General features: G+C 37.4%; 6 protein-coding genes across 6 annotated transcripts; 1 reads left to right on the top strand and 5 right to left on the bottom strand.

Annotated features, from left to right (window-relative positions):
* Positions 1-1279: 1279 nt before the first annotated feature.
* Positions 1280-9064, bottom strand: LOC124407817 (probable ATP-dependent RNA helicase pitchoune). The gene is made up of 11 exons (XM_046884367.1): positions 8930-9064; positions 8523-8589; positions 8286-8378; positions 8085-8204; positions 7751-8011; positions 7366-7680; positions 6882-7183; positions 6639-6791; positions 6382-6552; positions 2893-3070; positions 1280-2669 (listed from the first exon to the last, which is right to left on the bottom strand). The coding sequence occupies exons 1-11, from the start codon at positions 8930-8932 to the stop codon at positions 2497-2499; spliced, it is 1836 nt and encodes a 611-aa protein (XP_046740323.1). The 5' UTR covers positions 8933-9064; the 3' UTR covers positions 1280-2496.
* Positions 9065-9747: 683 nt separating this feature from the next.
* Positions 9748-11771, bottom strand: LOC124407829. Its single transcript, XM_046884371.1, has 5 exons — positions 11584-11771; positions 10870-11254; positions 10271-10690; positions 10024-10177; positions 9748-9956 (listed from the first exon to the last, which is right to left on the bottom strand). The coding sequence occupies exons 1-5, from the start codon at positions 11631-11633 to the stop codon at positions 9832-9834; spliced, it is 1134 nt and encodes a 377-aa protein (XP_046740327.1). The 5' UTR covers positions 11634-11771; the 3' UTR covers positions 9748-9831.
* A 348-nt stretch (positions 11772-12119) lies between these two features.
* Positions 12120-15324, top strand: LOC124407810 (WD repeat-containing protein 36). Its single transcript, XM_046884354.1, has 3 exons — positions 12120-13902; positions 13982-14256; positions 14360-15324. Exons 1-3 carry the CDS (start codon positions 12369-12371, stop codon positions 15224-15226), a joined length of 2676 nt encoding a protein of 891 aa, XP_046740310.1. The 5' UTR covers positions 12120-12368; the 3' UTR covers positions 15227-15324.
* A 177-nt stretch (positions 15325-15501) lies between these two features.
* Positions 15502-17818, bottom strand: LOC124406736 (nucleoporin NDC1). The gene has a single exon (XM_046882302.1). It carries the CDS (start codon positions 17578-17580, stop codon positions 15841-15843), a length of 1740 nt encoding a protein of 579 aa, XP_046738258.1. The 5' UTR covers positions 17581-17818; the 3' UTR covers positions 15502-15840.
* Positions 17819-19316: 1498 nt separating this feature from the next.
* Positions 19317-21638, bottom strand: LOC124404863 (elongin-B). Its single transcript, XM_046879324.1, has 3 exons — positions 21478-21638; positions 21277-21370; positions 19317-21037 (listed from the first exon to the last, which is right to left on the bottom strand). Exons 1-3 carry the CDS (start codon positions 21478-21480, stop codon positions 20781-20783), a joined length of 354 nt encoding a protein of 117 aa, XP_046735280.1. The 5' UTR covers positions 21481-21638; the 3' UTR covers positions 19317-20780.
* Positions 21639-23035: 1397 nt separating this feature from the next.
* Positions 23036-25885, bottom strand: LOC124407104 (eclosion hormone). Its single transcript, XM_046882933.1, has 3 exons — positions 25420-25885; positions 23919-24024; positions 23036-23627 (listed from the first exon to the last, which is right to left on the bottom strand). The coding sequence occupies exons 2-3, from the start codon at positions 24007-24009 to the stop codon at positions 23464-23466; spliced, it is 255 nt and encodes an 84-aa protein (XP_046738889.1). The 5' UTR covers positions 24010-24024; positions 25420-25885; the 3' UTR covers positions 23036-23463.
* Positions 25886-25920: the final 35 nt, after the last annotated feature.

Below are 25920 nucleotides of genomic sequence, written 5' to 3'. Positions count from 1 at the left end.
GGTATATCCTCTGTACGTGCTGTACTGAAGGAATGGCGATGTTCTGTTGTGACGTGTCGTATTGCAGCGGCAGTAGAACGCGAAGCACCTGTTCCTTGCGATTCCGACCTTCCCCGCATCGACTGGTTGATTGAGTGATTGATTGATTGATTGATTAACTGACTGGCATATGTTATACGTACTTCGAGTACATACTTAGTAAGTGCCTTATGCACGAAAACAAAGAATGTGGAAACATAGAATGTGGAAATTGAAAATGATAAGGTCCCGTTTGGGTTGACAGCTTCAAGTTCGAGGTGAACAATCTTCCCTTCTTCTTTCTCCCTCTTCACTCTCTACACGAATACCGTTGTTTCTCTTGCGCAGGTGACTTGCGAGCAAATTGAGAAAGTATTGACGGCGGGGGAAGCCAAAGAGAAACAAGGTACCTGGGTAGGTGGAATCGCGTAGGTTGATCCTGCGGGTATCCGTGACGACTCCAGAGAAGGACCTCTCCGAGACGGAGCGGAGATTGTCAGCTATGTTTTTGCATGCACTGGTGTGGTCAGCGCATATAACGTCGTCGGCACGTCGTTGAAGGGTCCAGAGCATATTAGGAATGTTGTCTCGTTTCTGCAGCACCTACGGGTTGTCGCCTTCTACGATCGCGGGCGCCTACACATATATTGGTTAATAGTACCAGCTGACGTCACTGGTCCATACATGGACCTCGCTGAAACTTCGAGTGGGAGAGAGTTTAACGTGAACAATGATTAGAATTACATTATACCATTTCTTCTCTAGTATTCATTGGCTGCTGCTTCTTTGTCTTCTTCTTATTCTGTCATCCTCTTCTTAGCGCTATTTGCCGACCGGGTTGGTGGCCACATAATCTACTTCCTACTCACCAGAAAGTGGCAACAAAGATTGATCACCAACAGATTCTAAAACCGCTGTCAATTCCGTTATATATCTCATACAACGATGCGTAAATTGTGGAAAACCGATGGAAGAACTGAATTGTTCAAACATGTGAAGTTTCGAAACTACAGTGCAAGTTTGAACAACATTTTTTTCTGGTTCAAATAAAAGAATCAAATAACGCAAAGACACAAACATTTGTCATGAACAAATGCCGTTGAATGAAATGACTCTAAATATTCTTACGAAATTTATCTTCCAACCATTTCCGTTGCATTGAAATTCATTTTACAGGTTACCAATTATAATTATAAATTGTCACTAGAGTCGAAAATGGAATATCATGTATAGAGTAGAATAATATAATAACTTTTTTGCAACATCTGTGTCTTATAGTGGATGTGAAGACGTGTTTTCAAATAAACTTTAAACTAAAATGATATAATGTGACGATGATAACAATAATAATCATGTTAAAAAGTTAAAAATATAGTCATACTTTTATTCAGCACCGAGTCCAAGGTAGGATTATAGAAGATAGATTCAATGATTCAACCATACAAAATTAGATGTTATATAGTCGACTTATAACGCCTGTTTACCCAGCACGCATCATATGTATATTGCTTGCATAATTTGTGCAAGACGCCAGTTTACCCGTCGCTAAGAATATTACTATGCAGAGATTATACAAGACGAAGAACAATCTGATCTAATTCAACAAAGCGTTGAACAGGAATCTGCGAAAGCGGATAAATTAGAACCAGATTTATACGAGCAATCAGACAATCTTTGCCCCAGTTTAGTTTCACACGTAAAAAACCGTGCAAGTTTGCTTGATGTTCTCGTCTACATGGCATGCGTATTGTTCTGTATCTGTAAAATCTGTAACCGTTTTCGGCTTTCCATAGCCCAGTAAACGACAAATGCATATTGTTAAAAGAACGTGTGAAAATTGAACGCGAAATGAAGTGACATGAGGACGTGTACTGGATGTATGTGAAAACCATACAGCAGCGACGACGCCGAGACGTAGCAAGAAATCTAAGTGCCAGAAAGAAATATGGCTGCTTGGCCAACCTACGCGTATGTACATCAACGCCGCGTATATACTTTAATAATTTCATTACGCGTTCTCGATGCTAAACAACTCACAAGTCTGCGGGATGAATTAAAGATACTATATTGTCACAGATCAAGTTACACACACGTACACACGGAGACACGTGATATCGTATATTACATAGCAAATCACGCTCGGATCTATTTTCATATCGCGAAAAATTTTACCCCTTCCCGATTACGAAACGAATGCTGCACGTTTCCATGTTCCACACGTTCAATGTTGAGAAAAAAAAAATGGTGACATATAATACGGATCTTGATTTGATACCGATAAAAAAAAATGTATTTATATATTTGATATTTTGAGAATCCGACAGCTCAAGGTCTCCTACAGATGCGGGAAATTCGTAGGTAACCGATAACCGTAGAAATGTTTGTCAAATCGTTTGTCTTTTTTTTTTATTCAACAAATATCGACACACGTCGCGTGTCGCCGCGGGTTAATACGTATACAATTAAAATTATAATTCCCTATCTCGCAAATTGACGGCGATCTGATTTTCCCCGATTTCCAGATTGCCTGAAAGTCTTTGAGCGATCAACTTGTCTTCGTCCACTTGGATTCGCGTTCATGTTCTTGAAGTGACCGTAACCACCGCCCCCCTGTCTTTTCCTCGGTCTGGAATCCTTGCTTATTCCAACTTCTGCGAGGTTTTTTTTCTATAGTTAAGAAAATTATACGTACGGATTTTGCTACCTGACATGAAAAACGAAATGAATAGGATGTAGAAAAGAAATATTTTTGAGCGAAGGAAACGATCTCTGCAAGCCCGCCTACCTCGGGCGAAAACTTTGATTGGCGAGATTTTACAGGTAGTAATAATCACGTTATTTGCACTCCAAAATCTATAATTGGAAAAAGGATACTCAGGTCAACGGCAGGCGGTACGATGAATCCAAACGATTTACCAACTTTGGATAAATCCAGAGTCTCGACGTCGAAGATCTGCTTCAGATGATGAGAATCGTACGCCCGTACGTAAGCTTTGAAGGCCTCCTTAGCGGAGGTGTTCAAAAAGTAGTTTTTCGATATCAATTTTTCAAGCTGAAAACAAAAAAAAAACAAACGACGTTCGCAACCTTCAAACTTTCAAATACGAAGAAATATATCCAAGCAATAATTCTCTTTAGAAGGAATAATAAGAAGAAGAAAATTCCGTAGCAAACCAAAAACAAGGAGAGTGAGAGAGAGAGAGAGAGAGAGAGAGAGCGAGAGAGACAAAGGAAAGTAGTGAAGAAGAGATCGACACCCCCAGGCTCGATTAATCAACACGGAACTTGCAAAGACATGGTGGATTAACTCGCTATAGCAGAGCTGATTATTCATAATAATAAAAAATTATTGCTACATAGCGCACAGAGCCGAGAAAGGTAAAATCATCGGATCCCAGTAGCCATGGCCAAGACGCAGATTCCAATCTGCCTCTGCAACCCGCGCGCAGATTCTGGATTGGTTACGACCGCTCAAGAAGGGAGTGGCACATGATTCACTCGCGTGGGCGCGATTTCCCTCTTCTCTTGCTCCTCGCCTTTCCCTCCTTCACCCTCCCAGCCTCCTCCTCGAGCCACGATCTTTTCTCAAGGAAGACGAACACATCGGTAGCCGAATGAAACGTCTTCGTGTAAACGCAAGCAGAGAGAGAGAGAGTGAGAGAGAGAGAGAGGAAACCTCCTCTCTACCCCCGTTCCTCCTCCTCCGCCGTCGCGCAGATCAGAAATTAAATTACGAAAAGTAACGTTCTCTCTCTGTTATTATTACACAGCCGCGAAACAGCGTTCCCGAAAAAGCACCGTCGCAAATTTCAAATCACATTTATAACAGAAAACGTTGGTTTATTCTGCATTTCTTCACCGTCAGTCCGTACTTAGGTATATGAATGTTTACTTTCGAGTTTCCTGATATTTCAAACAACGAAACTTTACCCCGATATTTAATGTATGATTGTCTGCAGACTGCACTAGTTCCTAGAATTTTAGCAAGTTGCCTGGATTTTCCAAGATATATTCTAATTATACACCCTCAATACAAAGACCTGAATTCTTATAGGATGCGTTTCAGATGGCTCGGGAGACGAAGAATTATAAGATGAGTTTGATATTTTTTAACAAAATTTTATTCACCTTTTCCTATAATTTTTTCGCTTTCTATGTATAGAGAGCTTGAAACATCAATATCGTTAACCCCTACAGCTTTAATCTCGTTATGATCATTATCGGGTTGAACCATTTGCCCGGGAATGGTCATAAGGTAAATATATAACAATTAACTAGAAACGCAAAAAGCCTCTTACGAGCAATTACCGTCTCGCAGCTAACTTTTTGTGCTAGAAACAGTTTTTTCTACGTCTAGATACTGTTTGGTCCATATCCATTGCAATTGAGAGTTATCACGTATCCAGTACGTAAGTAATTTACGTCTCAACAGAGTTTTCTCAAGTTTTCGAAAACCTCGACGGAGCGAAATTTATATTTGACCAAGGTTAGATACCTGTAGATTATTCATATCCATATATCTAGTAGAGAAAACATTTGTTAATGAATATCGCGATTTATTTCAAATAGATGCATATATATTATACTTTCACCACGTAAAGTGGGCAATCATTTTTCGCAACTTCGTATTCGTCAACGACTTGGTTTTAAGCTGCGCAGATTATTAAATTAAAATCAGTAACTCATTGCGACAAGACGATACTCCCAAACGCGGAAAAGGTAAATTTGTTTTATACATAATCTAAGAATCTCGACAGGTAAATATTTCGCCAATTCTTCTGTATTCAATTTTCGCATCAGCGATAAAAAGTACATGTGAATAAAAAAAAAAAAAACTTGCCAAAATGTATATAAAACGAAGAACTCAATTTCCAGTTTTAACTTGTTCAATTTTTTCTACAGACTTTATCTGGATTCTTGGCGCAATAACAATGTACATAATTGCCAATTTATTGCGGTAAATTGCTTCACTGTAAGATATATTTACACTAGCAAGTATTCGTGAAAACACAAGTACGCTGGCAAAGCATCCACGCATGGCGGCATACACGTACTGGTTACATCTATGCTTAGATTACGAGTAGAACAGACGATGATAATAAACGAAGGCAGACGGCCGGATACGGGATAAAAACTATTCGATCGAGTATAAGGATTGTATTCGGGGGAGTAAAAACACGGTCTTGGCATCTGGTATAGCGTACTTTCAGAGTTCTAGACGGTATTAATCTAATTAATTTATCGTCAATAAAATAAAGAAAGAAAATTACGGACTTAATTGTGATTGACCTCTGAACTTTGAATTAAGCTCGGTAAAATGATTCGTCCAAAATCGCGTACCACCTTCCGCGATAGTTTTCCTTTCAGGCGTGAAATCGGAAAGCGGTTTGCTGTATCCCTAAAGGTTTTCTTATTTATGGAAGTAAATGCTAAGAATAGATTTCCGGGTCTCGGGTAAAGTATGTGTAGTTACTGAAAATCTTAAAAGCAGAGAGAGCCGGAAGAAGAGGGACGCTGGAGTGCGTGGGCTTATGTAGCCAAGGCGAAGGTATTTATAACGCGATTTTGAGCAACTTTCGACCAGCGCCAGACCGATCTGCCTGGAATCAGAAACCTCGACGCGCACAACTCACGCATTGCGTTCAAACTGGATATCGTTGTTGTTATTGAATACCTGGGAATTATATAATTAAGGACCAATTAGACGTTCAGTAATGTTTTCCCAACGAGTATTGCTCGCATACTTTAAAACTTTGACTACACGCGGTGCACAATAAAATTTTCTTTCTTTTCATAATTTAGGGCTGTCATCACAATGATTGATAATATTTTAATCTTCACATTTTTTGAGTTTGTTCGTCAGCTAAGTATCTCCCTTGGAATCATTGTTCACTCCAATCCTAATCAACAACGTATGGATGAAATTTTAATGCGATAACCAGAAAATGGGGCAAAATAATATTTGAGTATCTAATAGAATCATAGGTTTCCAATATATTTAATTTCTTTTATATCCTTCTGTGCACATTTTTTCTTGAGCTTTTTGGAAAGTAGTATGAAACTTTTAATAATTCGTAATACCTGTGAGACTCATGCTGATCTGACTTTGAGTTTACAGAAGCGCTGCATGAAATGTGAAGAAATGCTGCACCGTCACCGTTATTCTTATTATTATTAGATCATGTGTCACAATACTGGCAAATTTTCAGTTGAAAATACGACGCAATATGAGGAGATGATTTAGTTTAGTTGGCAAGTGATTCTGGATACATTTCAAAGCAATGCTAACTCATCGTTCGTTGGTTAGCAAATATAAACATATATGTAAAGTGTTCAACTTGTTAATCAAAAACTAATACTCACTTGTAACTGTATATCAGCGATCTTGTTCCACGAGAAATCAAATTCATTGACCGGAATTCGTGCCTGCTTCAAGTAACGCAGAAATCCTAATTCCTCTGGCCGCAGAACCATCAAGGCATGACCACTGCTACCTTCTCCACGTGCTGTTCTTCCAACTCTGTGTATATATTCCTGGAAAAAGCGAAAAATAAAAGCATAAAGAATATATAACTGATTGTCTGATAGTTACTGCGTTAATCTTAGAATGTACATCGTACCTTAGGATCATCCGGCGGATCATATTGCACGATCCAATCAACATCAGGAATGTCAAGACCTCGAGCTGCAACGTCGGTACAGAGAAGAATACCAGTGGTTGCATTACAAAATTGGAAGAACGTCGTAGTGCGTTTAGTTTGCTTTTGCTTTCCCTAACAGAGAGAAATAAAAGAATGTAGTTGAGGCTGGGTGATAAATAAAAGAATTTACTTCCAGGAAATTAAATTCCAGGGCATACTTACGTGTATGCTCATCACCGGTAGGTCGATGTAATTCAATAGTTCATGATGATATTTGACAGACATGCAGGAGCTGAAGAATACCATAACCTTCTTCTTCCGATTCTTCTTAAGGAAGGTGAACAGCAGCAGGAAACGTTTCTCACTCGGACACACAACATAGCCTTGTTCCAAACCCTCGACAGTTGCCTTTTCTTTTTCGTCATCCACCCCCACGTATATCGGCTCTTTTTTTAGAGCTAGGGTAGTCAGAGCTTCCGTTTTCTGAGACTGTGTCGCACTGAACAACATCGTCTGTCTTCTTTCTGTAACAGAAAAATTCAGATGGCATAAGACTTTCAAGAATATTCTTAGAAAACAATGTTACAAAAGAAACACACATCAGAGTAATTTCTGGAAGTTATAATGCATTTAAACTGTACAACTAGCTGGGTTTTTATCCAGCTTGTATACAGTGCAAATACTGATAAAGAGAAAAGAAACTCACTAGGCAGAATATTGATAATCTGTTTTAATTCCTCTTCAAAACCAATATCCAATATGCGATCGGCCTCATCGATAATTAGGCACTGAAGATTTTTATACAAAAAATCAGGAGTGTTTTGAAGGTGATCCAACAATCGACCAGGTGTAGCTACCACAATGTTTATGCCCTTAGATAGTTTCTGTGCCTCGGTTTTCCTGTTTGCGCCTCCCATCAGCAAGCCATAAGTGTGATGGTGGTACTTCATGAGTTCCTTGAGAACGCCAAAGGTCTGCATAGACAACTCGCGTGTCGGGGATATGATAATGCAGCCAGTACCTAAAATTATGAATTTTCAAATATTTGTCTGCTGCAAAATTTGTATTTGGATATATTTCTGCGGACCAACCGTTTCGTGGCATGAACTTCAGCTTGTAGATGAGTTCCACGGCTGGTATTAAAAATGCTAGTGTCTTTCCGGAACCAGTTTTAGCGGCCCCGACAAGGTCTCGTCCTTCGAGTAGGGCAGGAATTGATCGGGCTTGAATTTCAGTCATGTTAGCAAAACCCATATCTTCAATTGCCTTCAGGGTATTTTCACATACTTTGTCTTTCAGGGATGAGAACGCAGCACTGTTCATTATTTCCAAACCTACAGCGGATCCAGGTACTGAAAATGATAAAATGGAACTTTAAACAATATGAAAACCATATCTATCTTCTGTTAGAAATTTAAAGCTTACGTATTTTTGCTACATCGCATGCCGTAGCTTCCTCTTCCAGCTCTTCCTGTCCGCTGTCATCACCACTTCCATCTTCATTGTTTTTAGTGTTTTCTAACTTCTCAGGCTTCTTCTTCTTCTCTGAAAATCCGTATCAGTCATTGTATGTTCTACATTGACACTATAAATTTGGCAAATATCACTATTCTTGGTTTGACTCACTTTTCACTGAAGTATCATCAGGCAGATGCCGTTTAACTCCATGCCCATTCGCAACTATGTCTTCATTGCTGTCATCAGATGTTTCTGCGGAGTCTCAACATTTCAAAAATAACCAAAATTTTATTAGTATGATTTAAGCTTATTGATTAATGATTTAGGAATGTTGTACTTTGATAGTTATTAATTAACTTTATCAATTGTATTCAATGTAAAAGTCATAATGTATTTTCAACTAACCATTATACGGCAGTTTGGATACTGGACGTTTTCCAGGTTTTATTTTACGAACAGATTTTTTGGGTGCCTGAAATAACAGTCTTATTATAAATTATTCAAGTACTATAATATCAATGCATCAGTTTTTATCCCAAATTATTGACGATGAAATGCAACTAAGATATTTTGTAGGTTAGGAGTAATATTGACCAAGAGAAATTACGATTATGGAGCTCCAGAATGTCGAAGCAGTGAGATGGCTGATTAGTAAATGTATTTATTACTTTTATATCAAAGCAACGAAAGGCTAAAAATTTTCAAACATTGATACGGAAAGTTTCAAGTATTTGACGCCTTAGAGGTTAGATTATATTACTAGAAGAATTGAATTTATAATTGAATTGCCGGATAATATTGTTTGTTCTTACCATGTATCAGTTATTTTTTTATAATATTTATGCAACAAGAACGTTATAACCCAGCAGTGCTGTATAATATACTGCAAGTCTACAGAGTGTATTCAGTTTAAAACACGCTACATCGACAAACGCATGGCGAGCATGGCATGGTCAGGGAAATCAAGCACTGAGTATACAATATTACCTAGTAACGTATGGAAATCCCTCAAGTGTTACGGAATGGAACTGTACGGAACCTTCACTGTGGCTGCCTCAGAGCGGTAAATTTGAATTTGACTGCAGAATATACGAGTTTTTTTTACCATCAAGTAGTTTTTGATACCTCAACGTTTGATATACCAATGATCAAGACGGGCGATTCTATTGACTTATTATTGAAATCTGTCTGCTATTAAAGAAAAACCAGTATATATCATTGCGAAAATAAAATAAAAATTCATAACCTGATTGCGAACAATATACCTAACTCAACGTATATATGTAACATGTGTACATAGATATCTAATTAAGGTATTGCTGGTATTGTGCAAGCATTCAGTTATGGTTGTAGTTTAACTGTACAAACTTAGGGTGATACATTGGGATTGACGGAACTGAATATTCTTCAGTCAACGCTGAAACTGATGGAAATGGGGAAGTACTAGAAAAAAAATTTTATACGTTTAAAAAATAATAATGTTAATAATATTAATAAGAAAATAGTTTGACATTTCACGAGAATCTAATAATACAAGGCTCCAATTATTAACTGTTACATACCACCGATTATGATATAATGAAAAATATAAGTGCTTATTTCTTGTGCAAGTCAATAGGTAAAAGTACAATGTCAGGCTCAAGTAGCATCTGCTCATATGACGGCAAAGCTTATATAATACGTAAATACAATATCAGGCTCACATAGCATCTGTTTATAACTTTTTACAACTGGCTTCATGTTTTTTTAGCCTAAACGGATAAAACTTCCGATGACAAAGCTTACATGGAAGCAGCTGAGCATAGTGTTCTTCTAAATTCACCACCGGTGCATTAAAATCTGAAATAAATTCAGTTTCAATTCAAACAACCATATAATAAATTCGTTTCAGTTAACTATTGCTTACCTTCTGGAGGCAGTATTGGTTCTTCTTTAGCCTCGTTTTGCAAACAAGAAATAGATGCAACAGATAGTTCAAGTCGAAAACTTTGAGGTGATCCGCTGACGGGCGTACGAGGTAATTGCCGCGTCGGCTTCATTGGATCAATTGAAAGTTCTACCTACGAAGAAAAGATGAAAAATAAAACATTAGCAGCTTAATAATATATAGACTATTTCAGTAATCATTATGTATTCATAAATTTTCTTCTTACATTGTCGTCAGAATCTTCTCGAGTTCGTGGTTTGCCAGAAATTTTTTTAGGGTTCTTTGCTGCATTGTTCATTCTGGTTTTAGTGGGGTGAGACCTATCGTCTGGTGGTGAGACAGACGAGTCCGATGTATAGCTTAAATTTTTTTTGGAATCACCAAACTGAAACGTAGCATCCAACTTGAGATTGTCTGATGGAAGTTCATCTTCATACGCTGTAGAGGTATCTGGACTAAAAATACTCTTTGCTGCCTTTGCAAGATTCTTGAGGTTTTTATTAGACGGACCCACAGCGCCACCCATAACTCTCGTCTGATGATTGTCTTTGAGCGTAAGTGCAGACAAATTACTCGAGACATGGTCTGCCACCCCAGCCAATGTGGCCTGAACATTTGGATTCGCGATATTTTCTTTGTTCAATTCCTGTAAATTTATCAAAATCATGTAAAAGTAGAAAAGGTATCTGTATTTATACTGTTTCGATTTTCTTCAAGTAAAATGTTTCAATAATATTTTACATAGCATTGTTTAAAAGTCTGCGTTAAAATAGCCAAGAAAGATTGAAATTTAAACTGGGATTTTGTTTTAAAATTTAATCTCACCTTGTTCTGGCATTTAGCGTGTTTGCACTTGCAAAATTCCCCACAAGGAATCCCTTTTTTCACACAACCGCAAGGTTTGCTTATACACTTGCCTTTGCAAGCACATCCTTTCCCAGATTTCTTATTTGTTGTTGGACTTGCTGTTACCGGATCGGGCTGTCGCTCCTGAGATTCAGTGTTTGATCCTGAACTGGGTGCTGCAGTTGCCTGACTATGTCCGTGTTCTTTATCAAGCACTGTACAACTATCATCTTGTCTGCTGTTTGACAATTGGGTTTTCAACAAACAGTCAAGCGTTTGTTTCAATAATTTTACTTCTTCTTTTAATTGTACAACTTGAAGTGAAGTTTTATCTGGAGTTGTTTGTGTGCTCGCATCCTGTGCGCTGTAATTCAATTGAAACATTTCAAGCATTTAATGATAATCAGTGGCAGATAGGGCAATGATATACCATACATCAATTAATTATAATTGTGACAGAAATATTAATAGAAAATTAAAGGGCAGTAAAATCACGAAGCTTCTGCGATCTCTTTTTTAGATTGTAATTACAAGATAACGATGCTATCTTAGAGAAGTTGAGTAGATCCCATTCAAGGTGGAAAACAATTCGAATAAATTATCCGTCAAAAGATCCAGTAACATGATTCAATAAATGCAAAATTCAATACTACGAAGGCAGTTGGGTCAGAAAAATTTGGATCCTGCACTTACGCATGTTGTAGTGTAGTGTTTTTGCCCATCTGCTTCCTACGTCCAGGCATTCTGACACGAAATATTCTTTATGGCTTCTAACGAATAAAATTTCCAATTCTCGAACTCCTCCTTCCTTTTGTTCTTTGCGACGTTGACTGAAGAATTCACGATTGCGAAGAAAACAAGACAACTCGATCCGGTTTTGGTTCGACCGTTGACAACCAAATTCCATGTTTAAACTTGAGTCATGGAATTATTAATCTCATAGACTGGAAGGTAGTGGAAAAAACTACGGCGGATGGCGGCTGCGATGTGCAGGCCAACTGCACGTCCATGAAAGAATGTGAAATACGTGCAATATACTTAGACAGATGTAACGCACTAAATTTTAATTTCCCTTTAATGTAAATAGTCAGGGTTTTATGAACCACGATGCATCAAGTTTTAGAAAATGAATCAAGAAATTTCAAATATTAACAATCTCATTCAATAAATACAATTCTTTCTCATGTTTTTCAGTTTTGTGAGTGGAGAATGACTAGCAACAACTTTCAAGAGATCCACCTATCTGCGTACTTATGTAACTAATCGGTGAAAATTCCGCACGGCGTGAATATGTTGACAAGACTTTTGAATACACGTGGTGCCACCCTAACCCTAATTTAACCTAACACAACGTCGTCGCAGTATTTGAACCTATTCAATCTATCAGTAATGATGTACATTATAAGAAAATCTGATATGTTTTAAAGATATGTGAGTAAAAATACGAGGATAGTAGTGGAGAATTTAAACTCTTCAAAATGTCACACAGTAAAATATTTTCGGGAAACCGTGCGTTAGGCTATGTCAGTAACCACATCCCTGCAGTTACAAGGTACATTCAAAGGAGAAAAGAAAATTTAATAGTAACATGCGTTGGAAGAGCATTCCACACTTACGGATGTTCCCATTTCACACTTTTGAGCGTGTCAGGTGTACATGACGGAGAAATAACTTGCATGGCGGCTGATGCCTACCACATTTACACAGCGAGTGAAAATAAAATATACGCATGGCGTCGTGGTTCAGAACTTAAGCACACGTACAAAGGACACGAATGTCCCGTTCATATATTGCATCCGTTTGGACCCCACCTTATATCGATCGACGAGGACAGTAATCTGAAGCTGTGGGATATCAAATCTGAAGAAAATGTTCTGGAACTGAATTTCGCTAATAGCATATTTCAGATCACAACAATCGTACATCCAAGCACGTACATAAATAAAATATTACTTGGTAGTGAACAGGGACAGCTTCAGATATGGAATTTGAAGAGTGCTAAAATGATTTACACTATCAAGGGTTGGAGCTCACCAGTTAGCGTCTTGGAACAAGCCCCGGCAGTTGATGTGATAGCCATTGGTTTGGCAAACGGTAAAATCGTTCTGCATAACGTAAAGTATGACGAAACTATTGTGGAATTTATCCAGGATTGGGGACTGGTGACTTCGATTGCCTTCAGGAGCGACGGACATCCCATTATGGCTACGGGAAGTTTGGCAGGTCACGTAGTATTCTGGAATCTGGAACAAAGAAAGGTAGATTGCCAATTATTGAATGCTCATTTCGGCGCAGTAACTGGTTTAAACAGCCTACCAAACGAGCCTTTAATTGTCACCTCATCGCCGGATAATTCTCTCAAACTGTGGATATTTGATTTGGCTGATGGAGGAGCTAGGCTTTTGAGAATTCGCGAGGGTCACGCAGAGCCACCAACTTTCATTAGATTCCATGGGAATGATGGGCACAACATCCTGAGCGCTGGAGGAGATTCCTCGCTCAGAATATTTTCCACGATAACGGAAACATTCAATAAAAGCCTTGGAAGAGCATCATTCAACAGAAAAGCATCTAAGAAGAAAAGCAGAGCTGTAGAAGATCCTTTGATCATGCCTCCGATCACGCTGTTCACCTCAGAATCGACGAGGGAAAAGGATTGGGATAATGTTGCAGCATTGCACCTTGGGCTTGGTGTTGTTACGACGTGGTCTTATGACAAAATAAAAATGGGAGAGCTTAAGTTATTGCCAGATAGATTTCACCGTAATCCAAGTGCCACAGCTACCAGCCTTTGCATTACGCATTGTGGTAATTTCGTTATAATTGGGTACAGCACCGGCCATGTAGATAGATTTAACATACAGTCAGGAATACATAGAACCACCTATGGTGGTGAAAATGGAGGACACACAGCGCCAGTCAGCGGTGTTGCCGTTGATACGTTGAATCAATTTGTTATCACAGCTGGTCGTGATGCTACAATCAAATTTTGGCCCTTCAAACAAACTAAAGGTAAACAGAATAACAGTATCAATTACTTTGCAAAATAATAACAATAAGTTATCTTATTATTCTCTTCGTTTAATTTTAGATTCTTCGCCGCGTACTGTGATTGAAGTAAAAGAGCCAGTGGAATGGCTTCGAACTCATGCAGAGACGTCACTCATTGCTTTAGCACTAGAGGATCTGACTGTAATACTTATAGATTTAGACACTCGACGTTTGGTTCGACATTTTAACGGTCATACTAGCCGCATCACAGACGCAACATTTAGTCCTGATGCGCGATGGTTGATAACTGCTTCTATGGACTGTACAATTCGGACTTGGGATATCCCCTCTGCTCAGCTCATAGACATTTTTAGTGTACGAGATCAGTACTATTATCACTTTATCACAACTAAACGCTTATAGTTTCTTAACTTCACTCGATATTTGAATATAATTTATTTCATTTTTATTTTTCTAGGTTGAAGAAGCTTGCACATCTTTACACTTTTCCCCAACCGGCGAATACCTTGCTACGTCACACGTTTGTAATCTCGGAATTTACTTGTGGTCAAACCGAACTCTCTACTCTCATGTATCGTTAACATCAATACCATCAGATCTAAGTGGGCCAGTATTGGCACTACCAGGTTCTGCTCCAGAACCGAACCAGGTGTCGGTAGAGTCTGAAGATCAAGATGGTGGTGAAAATGAAGAATTTGTTTCACCAGAACAAATCCACACCAAGCTAATCACCATGTCATCTTTACCTAACTCAAGATGGCAAAATTTACTAAACATAGATATTGTAAAAAAAAGAAATAAGCCGAAAGAAGCTCCAAAAGCTCCGCCAGCTGCTCCTTTTTTCCTACCTACAATCCCGTCACTAGAAGTGCAATTTGATTTGGGAGAAATAACAGACAAAGATCAAACGAGCAAATTATTAGCACCGACGAATTTTGATAGTCTTACAGTATTTGGCAAATTGTTGCAACTCTCTAGTGAGACGGATGACTTTTCTGAAGTTATCGAAAGGTTCAAATCTCTTGGTCCCAGCGCCATTGATTTTGAAGTACAATCTTTGTCACTACACTCTGGAGGATCGATTGTAATAATGTTACAATTTTTAAAAATGATATGCTCAATGATGAAAAGTAAAAAGGATTTTGAACTTGCTCAAGCATATCTTGGAGCATTTTTAAAGTCACACGGTGAAACCATAGCTGCAGAACAACAGCTGCGTGAGTATTTGCCAAAAGTACAAAAAGCGCAAATTGCTAGTTGGACGACCTTAAGGGATAACTTATTCTATAATCTCAGTGTCGTTCAGCATTTGAAAAGAGTCTAAAGTAATGATGTACATACAATATACATATTTTCTTTTCGTTACTGTTGAAACACCACCTCAATGGCAGTTGCTTACAATAAAATACATAAAAACTAAAATGCCACCAGAATTTACAGCCTCTCCTCCATGAACATCCCACCTAATCCAATTAATACCATTTTCAACTGATTCGTCAATATCAATTGAATAACAAATTGAGTTATGTTTTATAGAAAAATACCATTTTTATTTCACAGAACACTTCTGTAAATTTACACAGTATTCACAAATTAACGTTATTCATTCCATAATAAGTTTCGAACCTAAAACGCTAAAAATTCGTTCTGTTCACTACAATAATAAAGACACTGCTTAATTATTTTAGGTAAACTACAATTATCAGTAAAGTAGTTCGATTAATATAAACAGGGATAAAAATGATATTTAATTTTATATTTGAAGTAATATGATTATGGATGACAAATTTTTACAATAGATAGTACGAATTTACTAACTGGAAAGATATTACGAAATTAGTGAGGAAGCAAAAAAGATAAAAAAAAATAAACGAATTGTTCCAGTCATAGCGTGAGTGTTACAAATATGAAATAATAGTCATATAAAATGCAAGTTTTTCACTCTCTATAAGTTAGAAAGCTCTGCAGCTGTCCTACAGTATCTGCTTCTAGCGGTAAGTCCTTAATATAGTCTTTAAATGTGTTGGTAATTCTATAAATACTGCGCTTAATCGTACTCATTAAGCATATCATCGTTTGCCTTGTCTCTTTGTCATCGCTCTGTGATTTTTTCACAAATATATTAGCTTTGTGTAATTTATCCAAAGCTTCCTTCAGAGATAACAAAGTTCCGATAATCGTTGGCAAGTCTTGTTGTATTACCCCATACTGATCCTCTTTAAGGGAAATCACAATCAACGAAGAAATACCGTCCGCAGCCCATATAAGCGGTTGAGCATTTCTAAATATATATCGTATCTTTTCCTCCAAAGACTCTTCAAATACATAACGGATCATAGGCATCGATAATAGATATGATATAAATTCCTCTCGTTTACTTCTGAGAAACTGAGTGACGAACAGTTCTCCGTTGGAGTTTTGTTTGGGTACAACAGGAATCGTAGAGTCCAAATTTGGCGCAAGGAGTCTAGCAGCGGTCAAGTTTCTCATTTTGTAGGGATACGAAGTTTCGGACAACTTTCCAGATGCCGATGCATGAGTTGGCCCAGATATCGGCTTGTGATTTTTAGCACATGCTTGGTTGAGTTCTAGAGTAAAACTGTTCAACAGTCCCATGCATTTTACAGCTATACTGTTCCAGTTGCATGGACGACAGCCTGGAGTACTGAGAGTAAATAATATCGATCTGCGTGACTTTTCTTTCTGCGCCAGCGTAACCAAGTCAAGGTAGGCCAAATGTTGTATGATAGGTACTTGGTCAGTGGCCAATGCATCTGCAAGAGACATTCCAGAGGATTGATCGGCAAATAAGTTTTGCTGCTCAATGTCAAAAACTATCCTTTGCGTCAGATGAGCTTCGAATGACAAATGCATCGTGTTTGTTGTTAAGAGGAAGAGAGAGGTGAATAGCCAGGCGTAAAAGAACAGAGATATGTTCAGCAGGCCGTAAAGTGTGTCCAACGGTACATCCTTCATTTTTATAGAGAAAATAGAGAGCACCGTTTCTCTGCAGTATCCTCCATCGATGTAGTAAAAGAATATGAAGCATAGAACAGGAGACACTGCGTTCATTGCGGCGTGTGGTAGAAGGTACCCGATTCCACATTTGATTTGGGAAAACTTAGATCGAGGCACAATTGGGAAGTGAAGATGTGTCGTATGGAAATTTGATTTGACAAAGAAGTAAAAGCCAATCCAAAAGCCGCCGAGGAGTAGGAAAAAGTTTTCTTCAACGAGGCACGTTTCTTCTCCGTTGCATTTTACGGTCAGCGAACCAAGGCGTTCGTCCTGCAGGGATAAATGAAGCCAGACTAGCACACCTCCGACTAAGATGTGCAATCCTCCAACAAGCAAATTGTGTGGTTTGAACATGTTACAGACGATCGAGAATCTGCTTTTTCGATGGACGGGAGCTGTTAAGTAATCCTTACTGCATATCACACCCTGCAGGAATATCACCGCGGCTAAAATGAGAAAGTAACTCCAAGTGCGGAAGCACGTTACTGCATTCCACGTGTTTATAATCCATGTGAACGGATGCATTATCCGGAAATTTATTATCAGTATGACGAAGCTCATAAATATAAATTGGACGCAAATGCTGGTCAGGATAGCCGTAAACATTCTCCATATTAAAAGTTCCTTGCATTTAGCGCTTGTCGAAAGTTCCGCAGTCATCGTAACCTCTTAATATTCAATTCTCTGTTTGGCACTAGGCCCGAAATACCGTAACATAAATCGCAGCTTTTATGAACAGACTTTTACGTACTACAAACATTTTTAACTGTTCATTATCACACGGTACATAGTACTTATTTCACATTAAATTATTGAAGAAACTCAGCACTTATAAACATCACGAGAATTTTGTACTACCGGCAATTTTCATACATCCAACGACCGGCGGTGTCACGTGACGTCGTATGCTTATAAAGCTTATAGGTGTTTCGACTTATTTTTCCCGGTAAAAACTTAGACGAGCGTCGGTCATACGACACATTCACTGATCGTCGCCTCTACTACGGCAAAAATGGTTAAAAGCATACATCAGATCAATGCTCTCTACACTCTGTAGGTGGCGTTTATCAATGCATCAACTAGATCTAAACTCTTTGACTGCATCAACCAGTGGCATCAACTATATAGATGCCGGCAGTAGCCTAATCGTATTGCAAAATATTTGAACTAATCAATTTTATTACACGTTTCAAGGGTGCATCATTTGTGAAAAAGAATGTATTCAGGCAAATTAAAGACATGTAAAGATTGCGTTAATAAAAATTCCAAAAACATGTATGCTTACCTTGCGTTTTCAGGAACTTCGGTTTGGGTGGAATAACGCACTGTGATGTAATATTCTCCTCCACTACGTGCATTGATTAACCAACGTCACTTTCGTAGAATTCACTCACTTGAATCACAATGCACTCACTGAATACTCGCGAGGAACTGACACTCACCGAACGCCGGTCGAACGTGAAATGTCCGAAATGACGTACGCGGCGCGCGCCAGCGTTTGTTTTGGCGCTATTCGCACGGCAACTGAGCGAACTTCACGCCAGAGAATGGTGTATGACAGTTTGCCGGTTACTGCTGCGCCAGGCGTATATTGACGGAGGTTTAAAAATCTGAAAAGCAGAATTCACAACGGATTAGTCCTGGCGTATTATGGAATGGAAAATCGAAAAATCATTTTGCAAATTCATATCTAACTATCCAGTTTGTTCACTGTAATGTTGGAATTCTGTTCAAATTCCTTGCTGTGTCTTTTCAACAGGAAACTAAACACTAAATTAATTCTGCGTTCAAAAACAGACCAGTCTAGCACCTGAAATGTTTCATTATTTTCGCAATTTTATTATCCAATTATTATTAACAAAAATTTTAAGTGATCAAAGTACAGATGGAGAAAACTGGGTAATCATTGCACGAGTGCGCACAGAATAATTTTATTCAGTTCAGATTAGTCAATGGTGTGAGTAGTCTATTAGGCTTAGAATTATTTTAGCAGCGGATGGATTTTCCGATCTCAAGGTACTTTTCTGCAATAGATAAATTGTCTAAATACCAATCCGGCTACCGGAAAAGTGATTTAACTGCAAAGGAATTGTCCCATGTGCTGTCACAACGGAGTCGCTGAGGACAGGTAGAAGAATAACATTGCTTTGTCAGATTGTTCAAATATCAGTTATATTCTATTTACGAATTGCAAATTTCGCGCTATTGTTGTATCGAGAAGCATTTATCAGGCATTACGTATACGTATGTATAAAAAACATTTGCGACTCCAATACCGAGTAGCGATTCGATTTATCAAACATGAAAAACTTTTAAGCTTCCTGAACAGTTCTTACATTGCCTAAGATCGGATTCTATATATACTACAGTACTAAGCTACCAGTGATTAAACTAACTTATGCTAACCATGCCATTTATTTTTTCATAAATTAAGAATATTAAGAGATTATAACAAAACAGAATATTACGAAGATATCATATTAAATCTTTGCTATTTCAGAATATCACATAATTAATCATCGAGATTTGAAAAAAAAAATCAAGACAAGTGTTACGATAATACGCGATAATTAACGTAGTTGTCAAGAAAATCGTACCAGATGGCCATAAACAATCAACATACAGCTTAATAAAACTATAATATGTAATTATATAATATAGTAAAATTTTTTTATAATTATTTACTAGGTGTGCATTTGCGGGTGTAGAAAATTCATTTAGCTGTTGGACTTGGTATGTTATACTCAGGATTGAATCGAAAAAAGTATAACATTTGTACTGTGTGGACATATAAATTTAAATTCAAATTTGTAGATCAACTTTACATATGTGGATGCATTTAATAGACAAAACGAAACGAAAATCACGATAAAACTATCCTTTTTCTATTATAATACAGATTAATTACCGTACCTTCACAAATCTTTCGGTTTGAAGTAGTCCCAAAGGTATAAAGTTCCTTTATATGATTATATGATCATTTATCAAAAGGAATGAAAAATAAAAAATATTTTTTTTTTATTCTGTTTCCAACTTCTTCAGTGTCTTCACAATGGAAGTCAAGATTAGTAGACAATTATTAGTTTTATGTAGTGAAGTTACTCAGCACCCTTCACAGGCAAAGGAGAGTCAGATTAGGGCGATAAAATTGCATATGCACCTTTAAACGACCAAAATGTTTCGTATTCATAATTTTTTATATTCAAATACATATTATGGTAAGCCTTGATTAGATTAGAAATTGACTAAGCAGGTTTCTATAATTTGGGAAAATTCATTTTCAAGCAATTTACGTATATTTTGAATATGTCGATTAAAAATTATTTCTCTGATGAAGCTGATGAAACTAGTCTGTGTTATTTCATTGCTCTGGAAGAAGGCAGCTCTATTAGAATTAGAACATTATGAAATCAGGTAAAAAATTTCATGGTGAAAAGCATGAAATCACAACTGAAGAATAGCCATAGAAAAGTTATTTCGGCAGCATATGATTGCTCCTGTACGATGAAAGGTCTTTTACTGAGAACTCAGAATAATTCTTTCGATTTTCTCTTAGTATGATGAATCATGAGAATAAAAGACATACCTAGCACAAAAATTAAAATACAGACTCTTATCGAATCATCCGATTGTTTAGTACTCACTATCAGTTATCATGAGGCTCAAAACTTGTGAATACTGAAAATCTAGTAAACAATGAAAAATATCTATCAATCACAAGGACACAAGTATTACAGTCATTAGTTACAGCCAGCTCCAGAGTCAACTCTCTCCAATGCCTGTGATAATCCTAGAAAACATTGCTAATGAATTTATCAATATACTCAATCGTTGGTTAGTTGAGGAGAAATTGGCGAGTTTCACGGAGATTGTTCTTTGCCGTTGGCTTCCTGGGATTTCATTACATCGGGGAGATCAGGTGGTAACGAGTAGGGTGTCATTTCAAGAGGTTCAAACTGGCCCCCTTCTTGGCGTATGGCTAAGGCAACCAGAGCAGGGCATTGCGCTTTTGCCACTGCCGACGTCATTCCGTAATCCGACAAAAATTTGCTATCGGACATAGGGACATTGTCTTTGCTGTACAGTTGTTGATTCGCTGGAGGAATCTTCAATATACCTAAAATTGATTCAGAGCAGCTTAAACAACAGTCTTTGATTTCCTGGACAGTCAAGTTAAGTCAGCATTATAAAATACACGTTTAAAGGTATTTAAGTCACCACAGATTGCAGACATGTGGAAGTGACTTAAACATCTTTGAATACGATTTGGAAAGATCATTTCAACAACTGATTCAGACAGTCATTGACCAGGTCCATGCACGAGGTAATAATGGTTGAAAATATATTTCATCTCACCTTCTATGATCTTTTTTAATTCAAGAACGGTAGTATTGTCTTTAGCGTCTGTGAAAATCGTAGTTTTCTTTCGCCTGATCATAAGAAATACATCCTGAAAAGCGATACACATTATTTTTGAGGTTATGTACGGGCATGATGACAGGGCGAGTTTAAAATAATTGAAAGAACATGTAATTCGAGGTATCAGTGAATTCTTACCATTTTTAAAGTTGATTACGTCTAGTTATGGTACTGCTGCTTACTTAATTAAATTACAAGTATCTCTTGGAAATAATGTGTTTATTTCCAAGTCCCAAGGTTACAGTCATACAAGAGGAATGCTAACCTGACTCCAGTTTCTAAACACTCACGTGAGATCTCGCTCTTCATTGGTGGACATTCTATTAAGCGTTCTGCGATTGGCTCGTGAGGATCGACAGCAGCCAATAGCGTGCAGGGGGGTCCAGAACAAGTTTAACTCGTCTTTCGCAAGCTGTGTAACAAACGATAATTTGTTTCGCAAATTGACAAAAGATTTGATTATATTATCCGTTTAATATACTTCTAATTTGTAATCCATTGACCCGTTTGTGAGGCTTTTTGGTCAATACTTGTTTGTTACTAACCTGTGGTATTAGGTGTTACCTGCATTTTCCTCTAGTCCTGTATATTATAATCTTGCAGATAAAAAACTTGTCCATTCAGTTTCGTACAAAGTTTAAATTTTCGCCGATGAGCTGAACAGCGAATCTGTATCACGATTACTAATTAAAATTTATTTTTAATATAAGTCATGTATTTGACTTTATTCCGCACTGAATGGAAGACTATATTACCACCTAAAGATTTGAGTACGAATTATTTCAATATTTTTTAAACGCATACTTTGCCACCATCCTGTTGTTTGCAAAATTAAACTAATTAATTATATAATTAATTAATAATAATTATTATAATATAAATAATTATAATAATTAATTAAATTTATTTGGAATATTCAAAATTTCGAATAACCGAGTTCGTTTGCGTTAGGTAAAAAATAAGTCCACAAATTTCAGCTATATTCAATTCTCGCGCATGGAATTAATTGAATTTGCAATTCAACTGCATATACTGAAAGCTATAAGAAATAAAAACTGCAAAAAGATTTCTTGCTCTCAGTATACTCTATTCTATGAAATATTCTACTCATATGAATTTCAACAGTAAAGCTGAAGAATTTAATGGAAATTCGTCCGCAATCTTTGAATTCTTTTCATCCATATCATCATTAATTAATTCCATGTCAGCCTTCAAATGATTTTCTTAAATCAGTTGAGACAGATTTACGACCAGAGAGTAGGTAAATGTGTAAAAGATAATATATATATTCATATTTAAGCTTTGAGAAATTGTTTACTTCTATGGTATTATTTTGGTATGCATACAAGAATAATCGTTTGTAATTCCAAAATCACCGAAGAATACTAAATAAAAAATTATTGTAGAAACAAAAAATATGAAAGTATACATTTATCATAAGCTTCCTTATTAGTTTTATTTTATATATATCATTTTTTACAATAACATAAAATTACAACACAATTTGCAGGTTGACTAGACTTAAAATATCCATTATACATCTATGATTGTACGATTGTCATTTGTTCTTGATCCAGTAATTTAAATAATGGAACAACTAATCTAGTCAGTCGTATAGTAGTCCTATTTTAAATAAATGTGATATAATTAATATATAAATAAATTTTGATCGATTCAGTATCGAATATTGAATCACGTCTAACTTCCAATGCTTCGAATTATTTTCAGTGGTGGTAGTTGAAAAAAAAAAGTAAAAATAAATAAACAAAGTTATCCTCAAACACGTGTCTACACTAATGAATTGTTTTCAATTTGTGAATGATTTCAAGCGAGTAAGAATAAAACAGATAAATTCAGGCGAAGAATATCCGTAGTGATTATCGGCATGAGAATATTTGATCGTGATCTATCTTTTGAATACGAAGTATGATCTACTAGGTGAAAAACGAATTTCTCTGCGTTATCATCCGTAAAAACAACCAAGTTTCCAAATTATCAGTATAACTTGACAGAGCGAAGACTTGGCGAGAGTGATAAAACCAGTTAATCCAGATATAGAAGGAGTAAAATGTAGGCGGATAGACTGGAAACGGCTGCATGGTGAAGCGAGGGCGAGATAAATATTTATTCGTCGTCAATTTTGGTGATGAAAGGTGCAATTGAACTGGCGTCTTCACAGTCAGGAATGAGTTTTCCTTTGAACTTGACACAGGTGTCAGCGCAGAGTTGTCCCTCGAAGTAAGCGCCGAACATCTTCTTGCACTGGGCGCAATTCCTTATGCAGACTCCTGTTCAACGAACAAGTTTCACGGTTTAAATTTATGCAAATCATTCTATACATATACATTCGTGCATAGAAAAACGTGATAAATAACGAAAATTTACATTAAGTGAATAAATCTGTAGAGATACTCCGCGGCTGGAATATCTCAACTTTCTTCACTGACCGATACGTGTATGATGGCCAACCGGTCGTCTTTACACGTTGTGCAAGTTAATTTCAATTTTTTTCTCTCTCTCCCTCTCACTCTCTCTCTTTCGATTACTTTAAGGCAAATTAAATGCAAATGTTTACAAACCAATGCGGTTGGAGCTGCCGGTCGACGCTGCTATGGCAAACGCAGCGAGCACGACAAGGAGGAGAATAGTAACACGGGTCTGGTTCTTCATATCTGCAACAAAGACCTATAGGCGGCGGGCTTTAATGAGATCAGGATCGACGATTATCCGCCGGGTAGAAATTTAAAAAGAAATGAAAACTGGTCTTTTCATGCCAACGTTAACTTTCAGTCTTGGATATAATCGAACACCCGGACTAATAGATGCAATAAGCCGATCAAACAGAATTACCAAAAATATTTTGACTCCTATATCCGGTTCGGAGCAAGCTCTCTTTTTACACATGCAGCTAATCTTCAATATTTGCGATCCTATAATTCTAACTCTATAAGGTCAAAGTTAATCAAAGTCATGCGAAAAAATGTACACATATATTATTTTAAGAAATCACTTTCACTATTAAGATTATTTCTCGCTAATTGTGACGCGACAATTTGCCAAAGAAAATAAGCTCGATGAATGAAAGTGGTTTTAATATTGAATCGAAGCAAATTCCAACAATTATTCCACAATATTTTTATTACATCTCTCATATGGAGCGATATATTCACCTATAATGCAGGTTTGAAAATTTTCTGTTTTCTTGGAAGTTAATTACGAGTCCAGACAGAGAGAAGTAAACACGATCAACGGTTTCTCGGAGTAAGGCTAGTCGCAAGTAACTCTGCTTATTATACGATCTCGGAATCGGTCAGGTACCACCAAAAGGTCCGGTTAAAATTTGTCAAAACGGGGCATGAATATATATGCGCGCGACCGTTCCGTCGTCAGCTTCCTGTAGAGGTGTGAAGAGAAAAAAATAAATATAAACAAATGATCGAAGAAGAAAAAGAGAAATAAATATACATCGATACATGTTAAATGCGTCTACTAATTAGTAATCCGAATATCCACTGCCGGGAAGATTGCCGAAGGTTGTTTGGTTGTCTGTATTTAATGGTCTTGTCTCTCGTTTCTTTTTTCTCTCTTTTTTCCTCATTTTTTTCTCCTTTTCTTTTTCACTTCTCACACAGCTAATAACCGGAATACGCGGCGTGCTTCCGCGTTTGATCGCCTCTTATTCATTGTGATCGCGGTTGCTATAATTAGACATTCCATGTGCAGTGTTTTCTTTTATTTTCCAAAGTTTCTTGTCAATGCCTGATCTTATCTTTCAACTGTTACACTAACAAAGCCGCAAGGAGATTTTCCGTACGTACACAGGCAATTAGAGGATTCTGACACGTCCGATATCCCTGGCAATTAATTCAACCTTTCATTTGCATGAAAATTAATTTTGTTCGTTCAATTTTAGTGTTGTTATATGTTCTAGATTTTACACGTTATTTAGTTCCTCAAAATTTCCCGCGATAGAAGATAATTTTTTTTTTACAGGTGTATAAAGTTTGATTACGAGTGAAAATCGTCACGTGTATGATTTTTTACTTGTTTTACATACTTTGAATGTCGTTTAATACTTACTTGGGTGGACAATGAGTCGGCGAGCAAGTGTTGTTTGTTACAAACGAGGGTTTGGACTCTGAGAGCTGGTAGCGAGTCGAGTGATACCTGAATCGCGGAAACGCAAGCTTATATACCCGATCACCCTGAGTCTGCTCTGAGTCTCTGTCCTGGACCACCCTCCTTGAATAAGGAGAACCCCCTGTGACGTTGGCTTTCATCCTAATTCGGTTTCCTAGATTTCCTGCAGCACTTGTCGAAACGACGACGCGACGCGACGCGACGCGACGCGACAAGACGCGACGCGGAAGTATCCGCGACATGGACGGCGTAGAATCTTTCTCTGAAGGAATTCTTTCGGTGATACACGTAAATCTGTCATTGAGATTAATTCACCGTCCATTGCGAAGGAACTTTACACGGCACACGCTCTACGCACGGTCCGATCGCACTGATCATATCGCCTGTCTGTAAGGCGTAAATGCTGCTTGTTGACTGACTGGCTGAACCAACATTTATAAG

The sequence above is a fragment of the Diprion similis genome, chromosome 1 (assembly GCF_021155765.1).
Source record: "Diprion similis isolate iyDipSimi1 chromosome 1, iyDipSimi1.1, whole genome shotgun sequence".
Lineage (NCBI taxonomy): Eukaryota > Metazoa > Arthropoda > Insecta > Hymenoptera > Diprionidae > Diprion > Diprion similis.
This window is presented reverse-complemented; position numbering and strand designations above follow the sequence as displayed.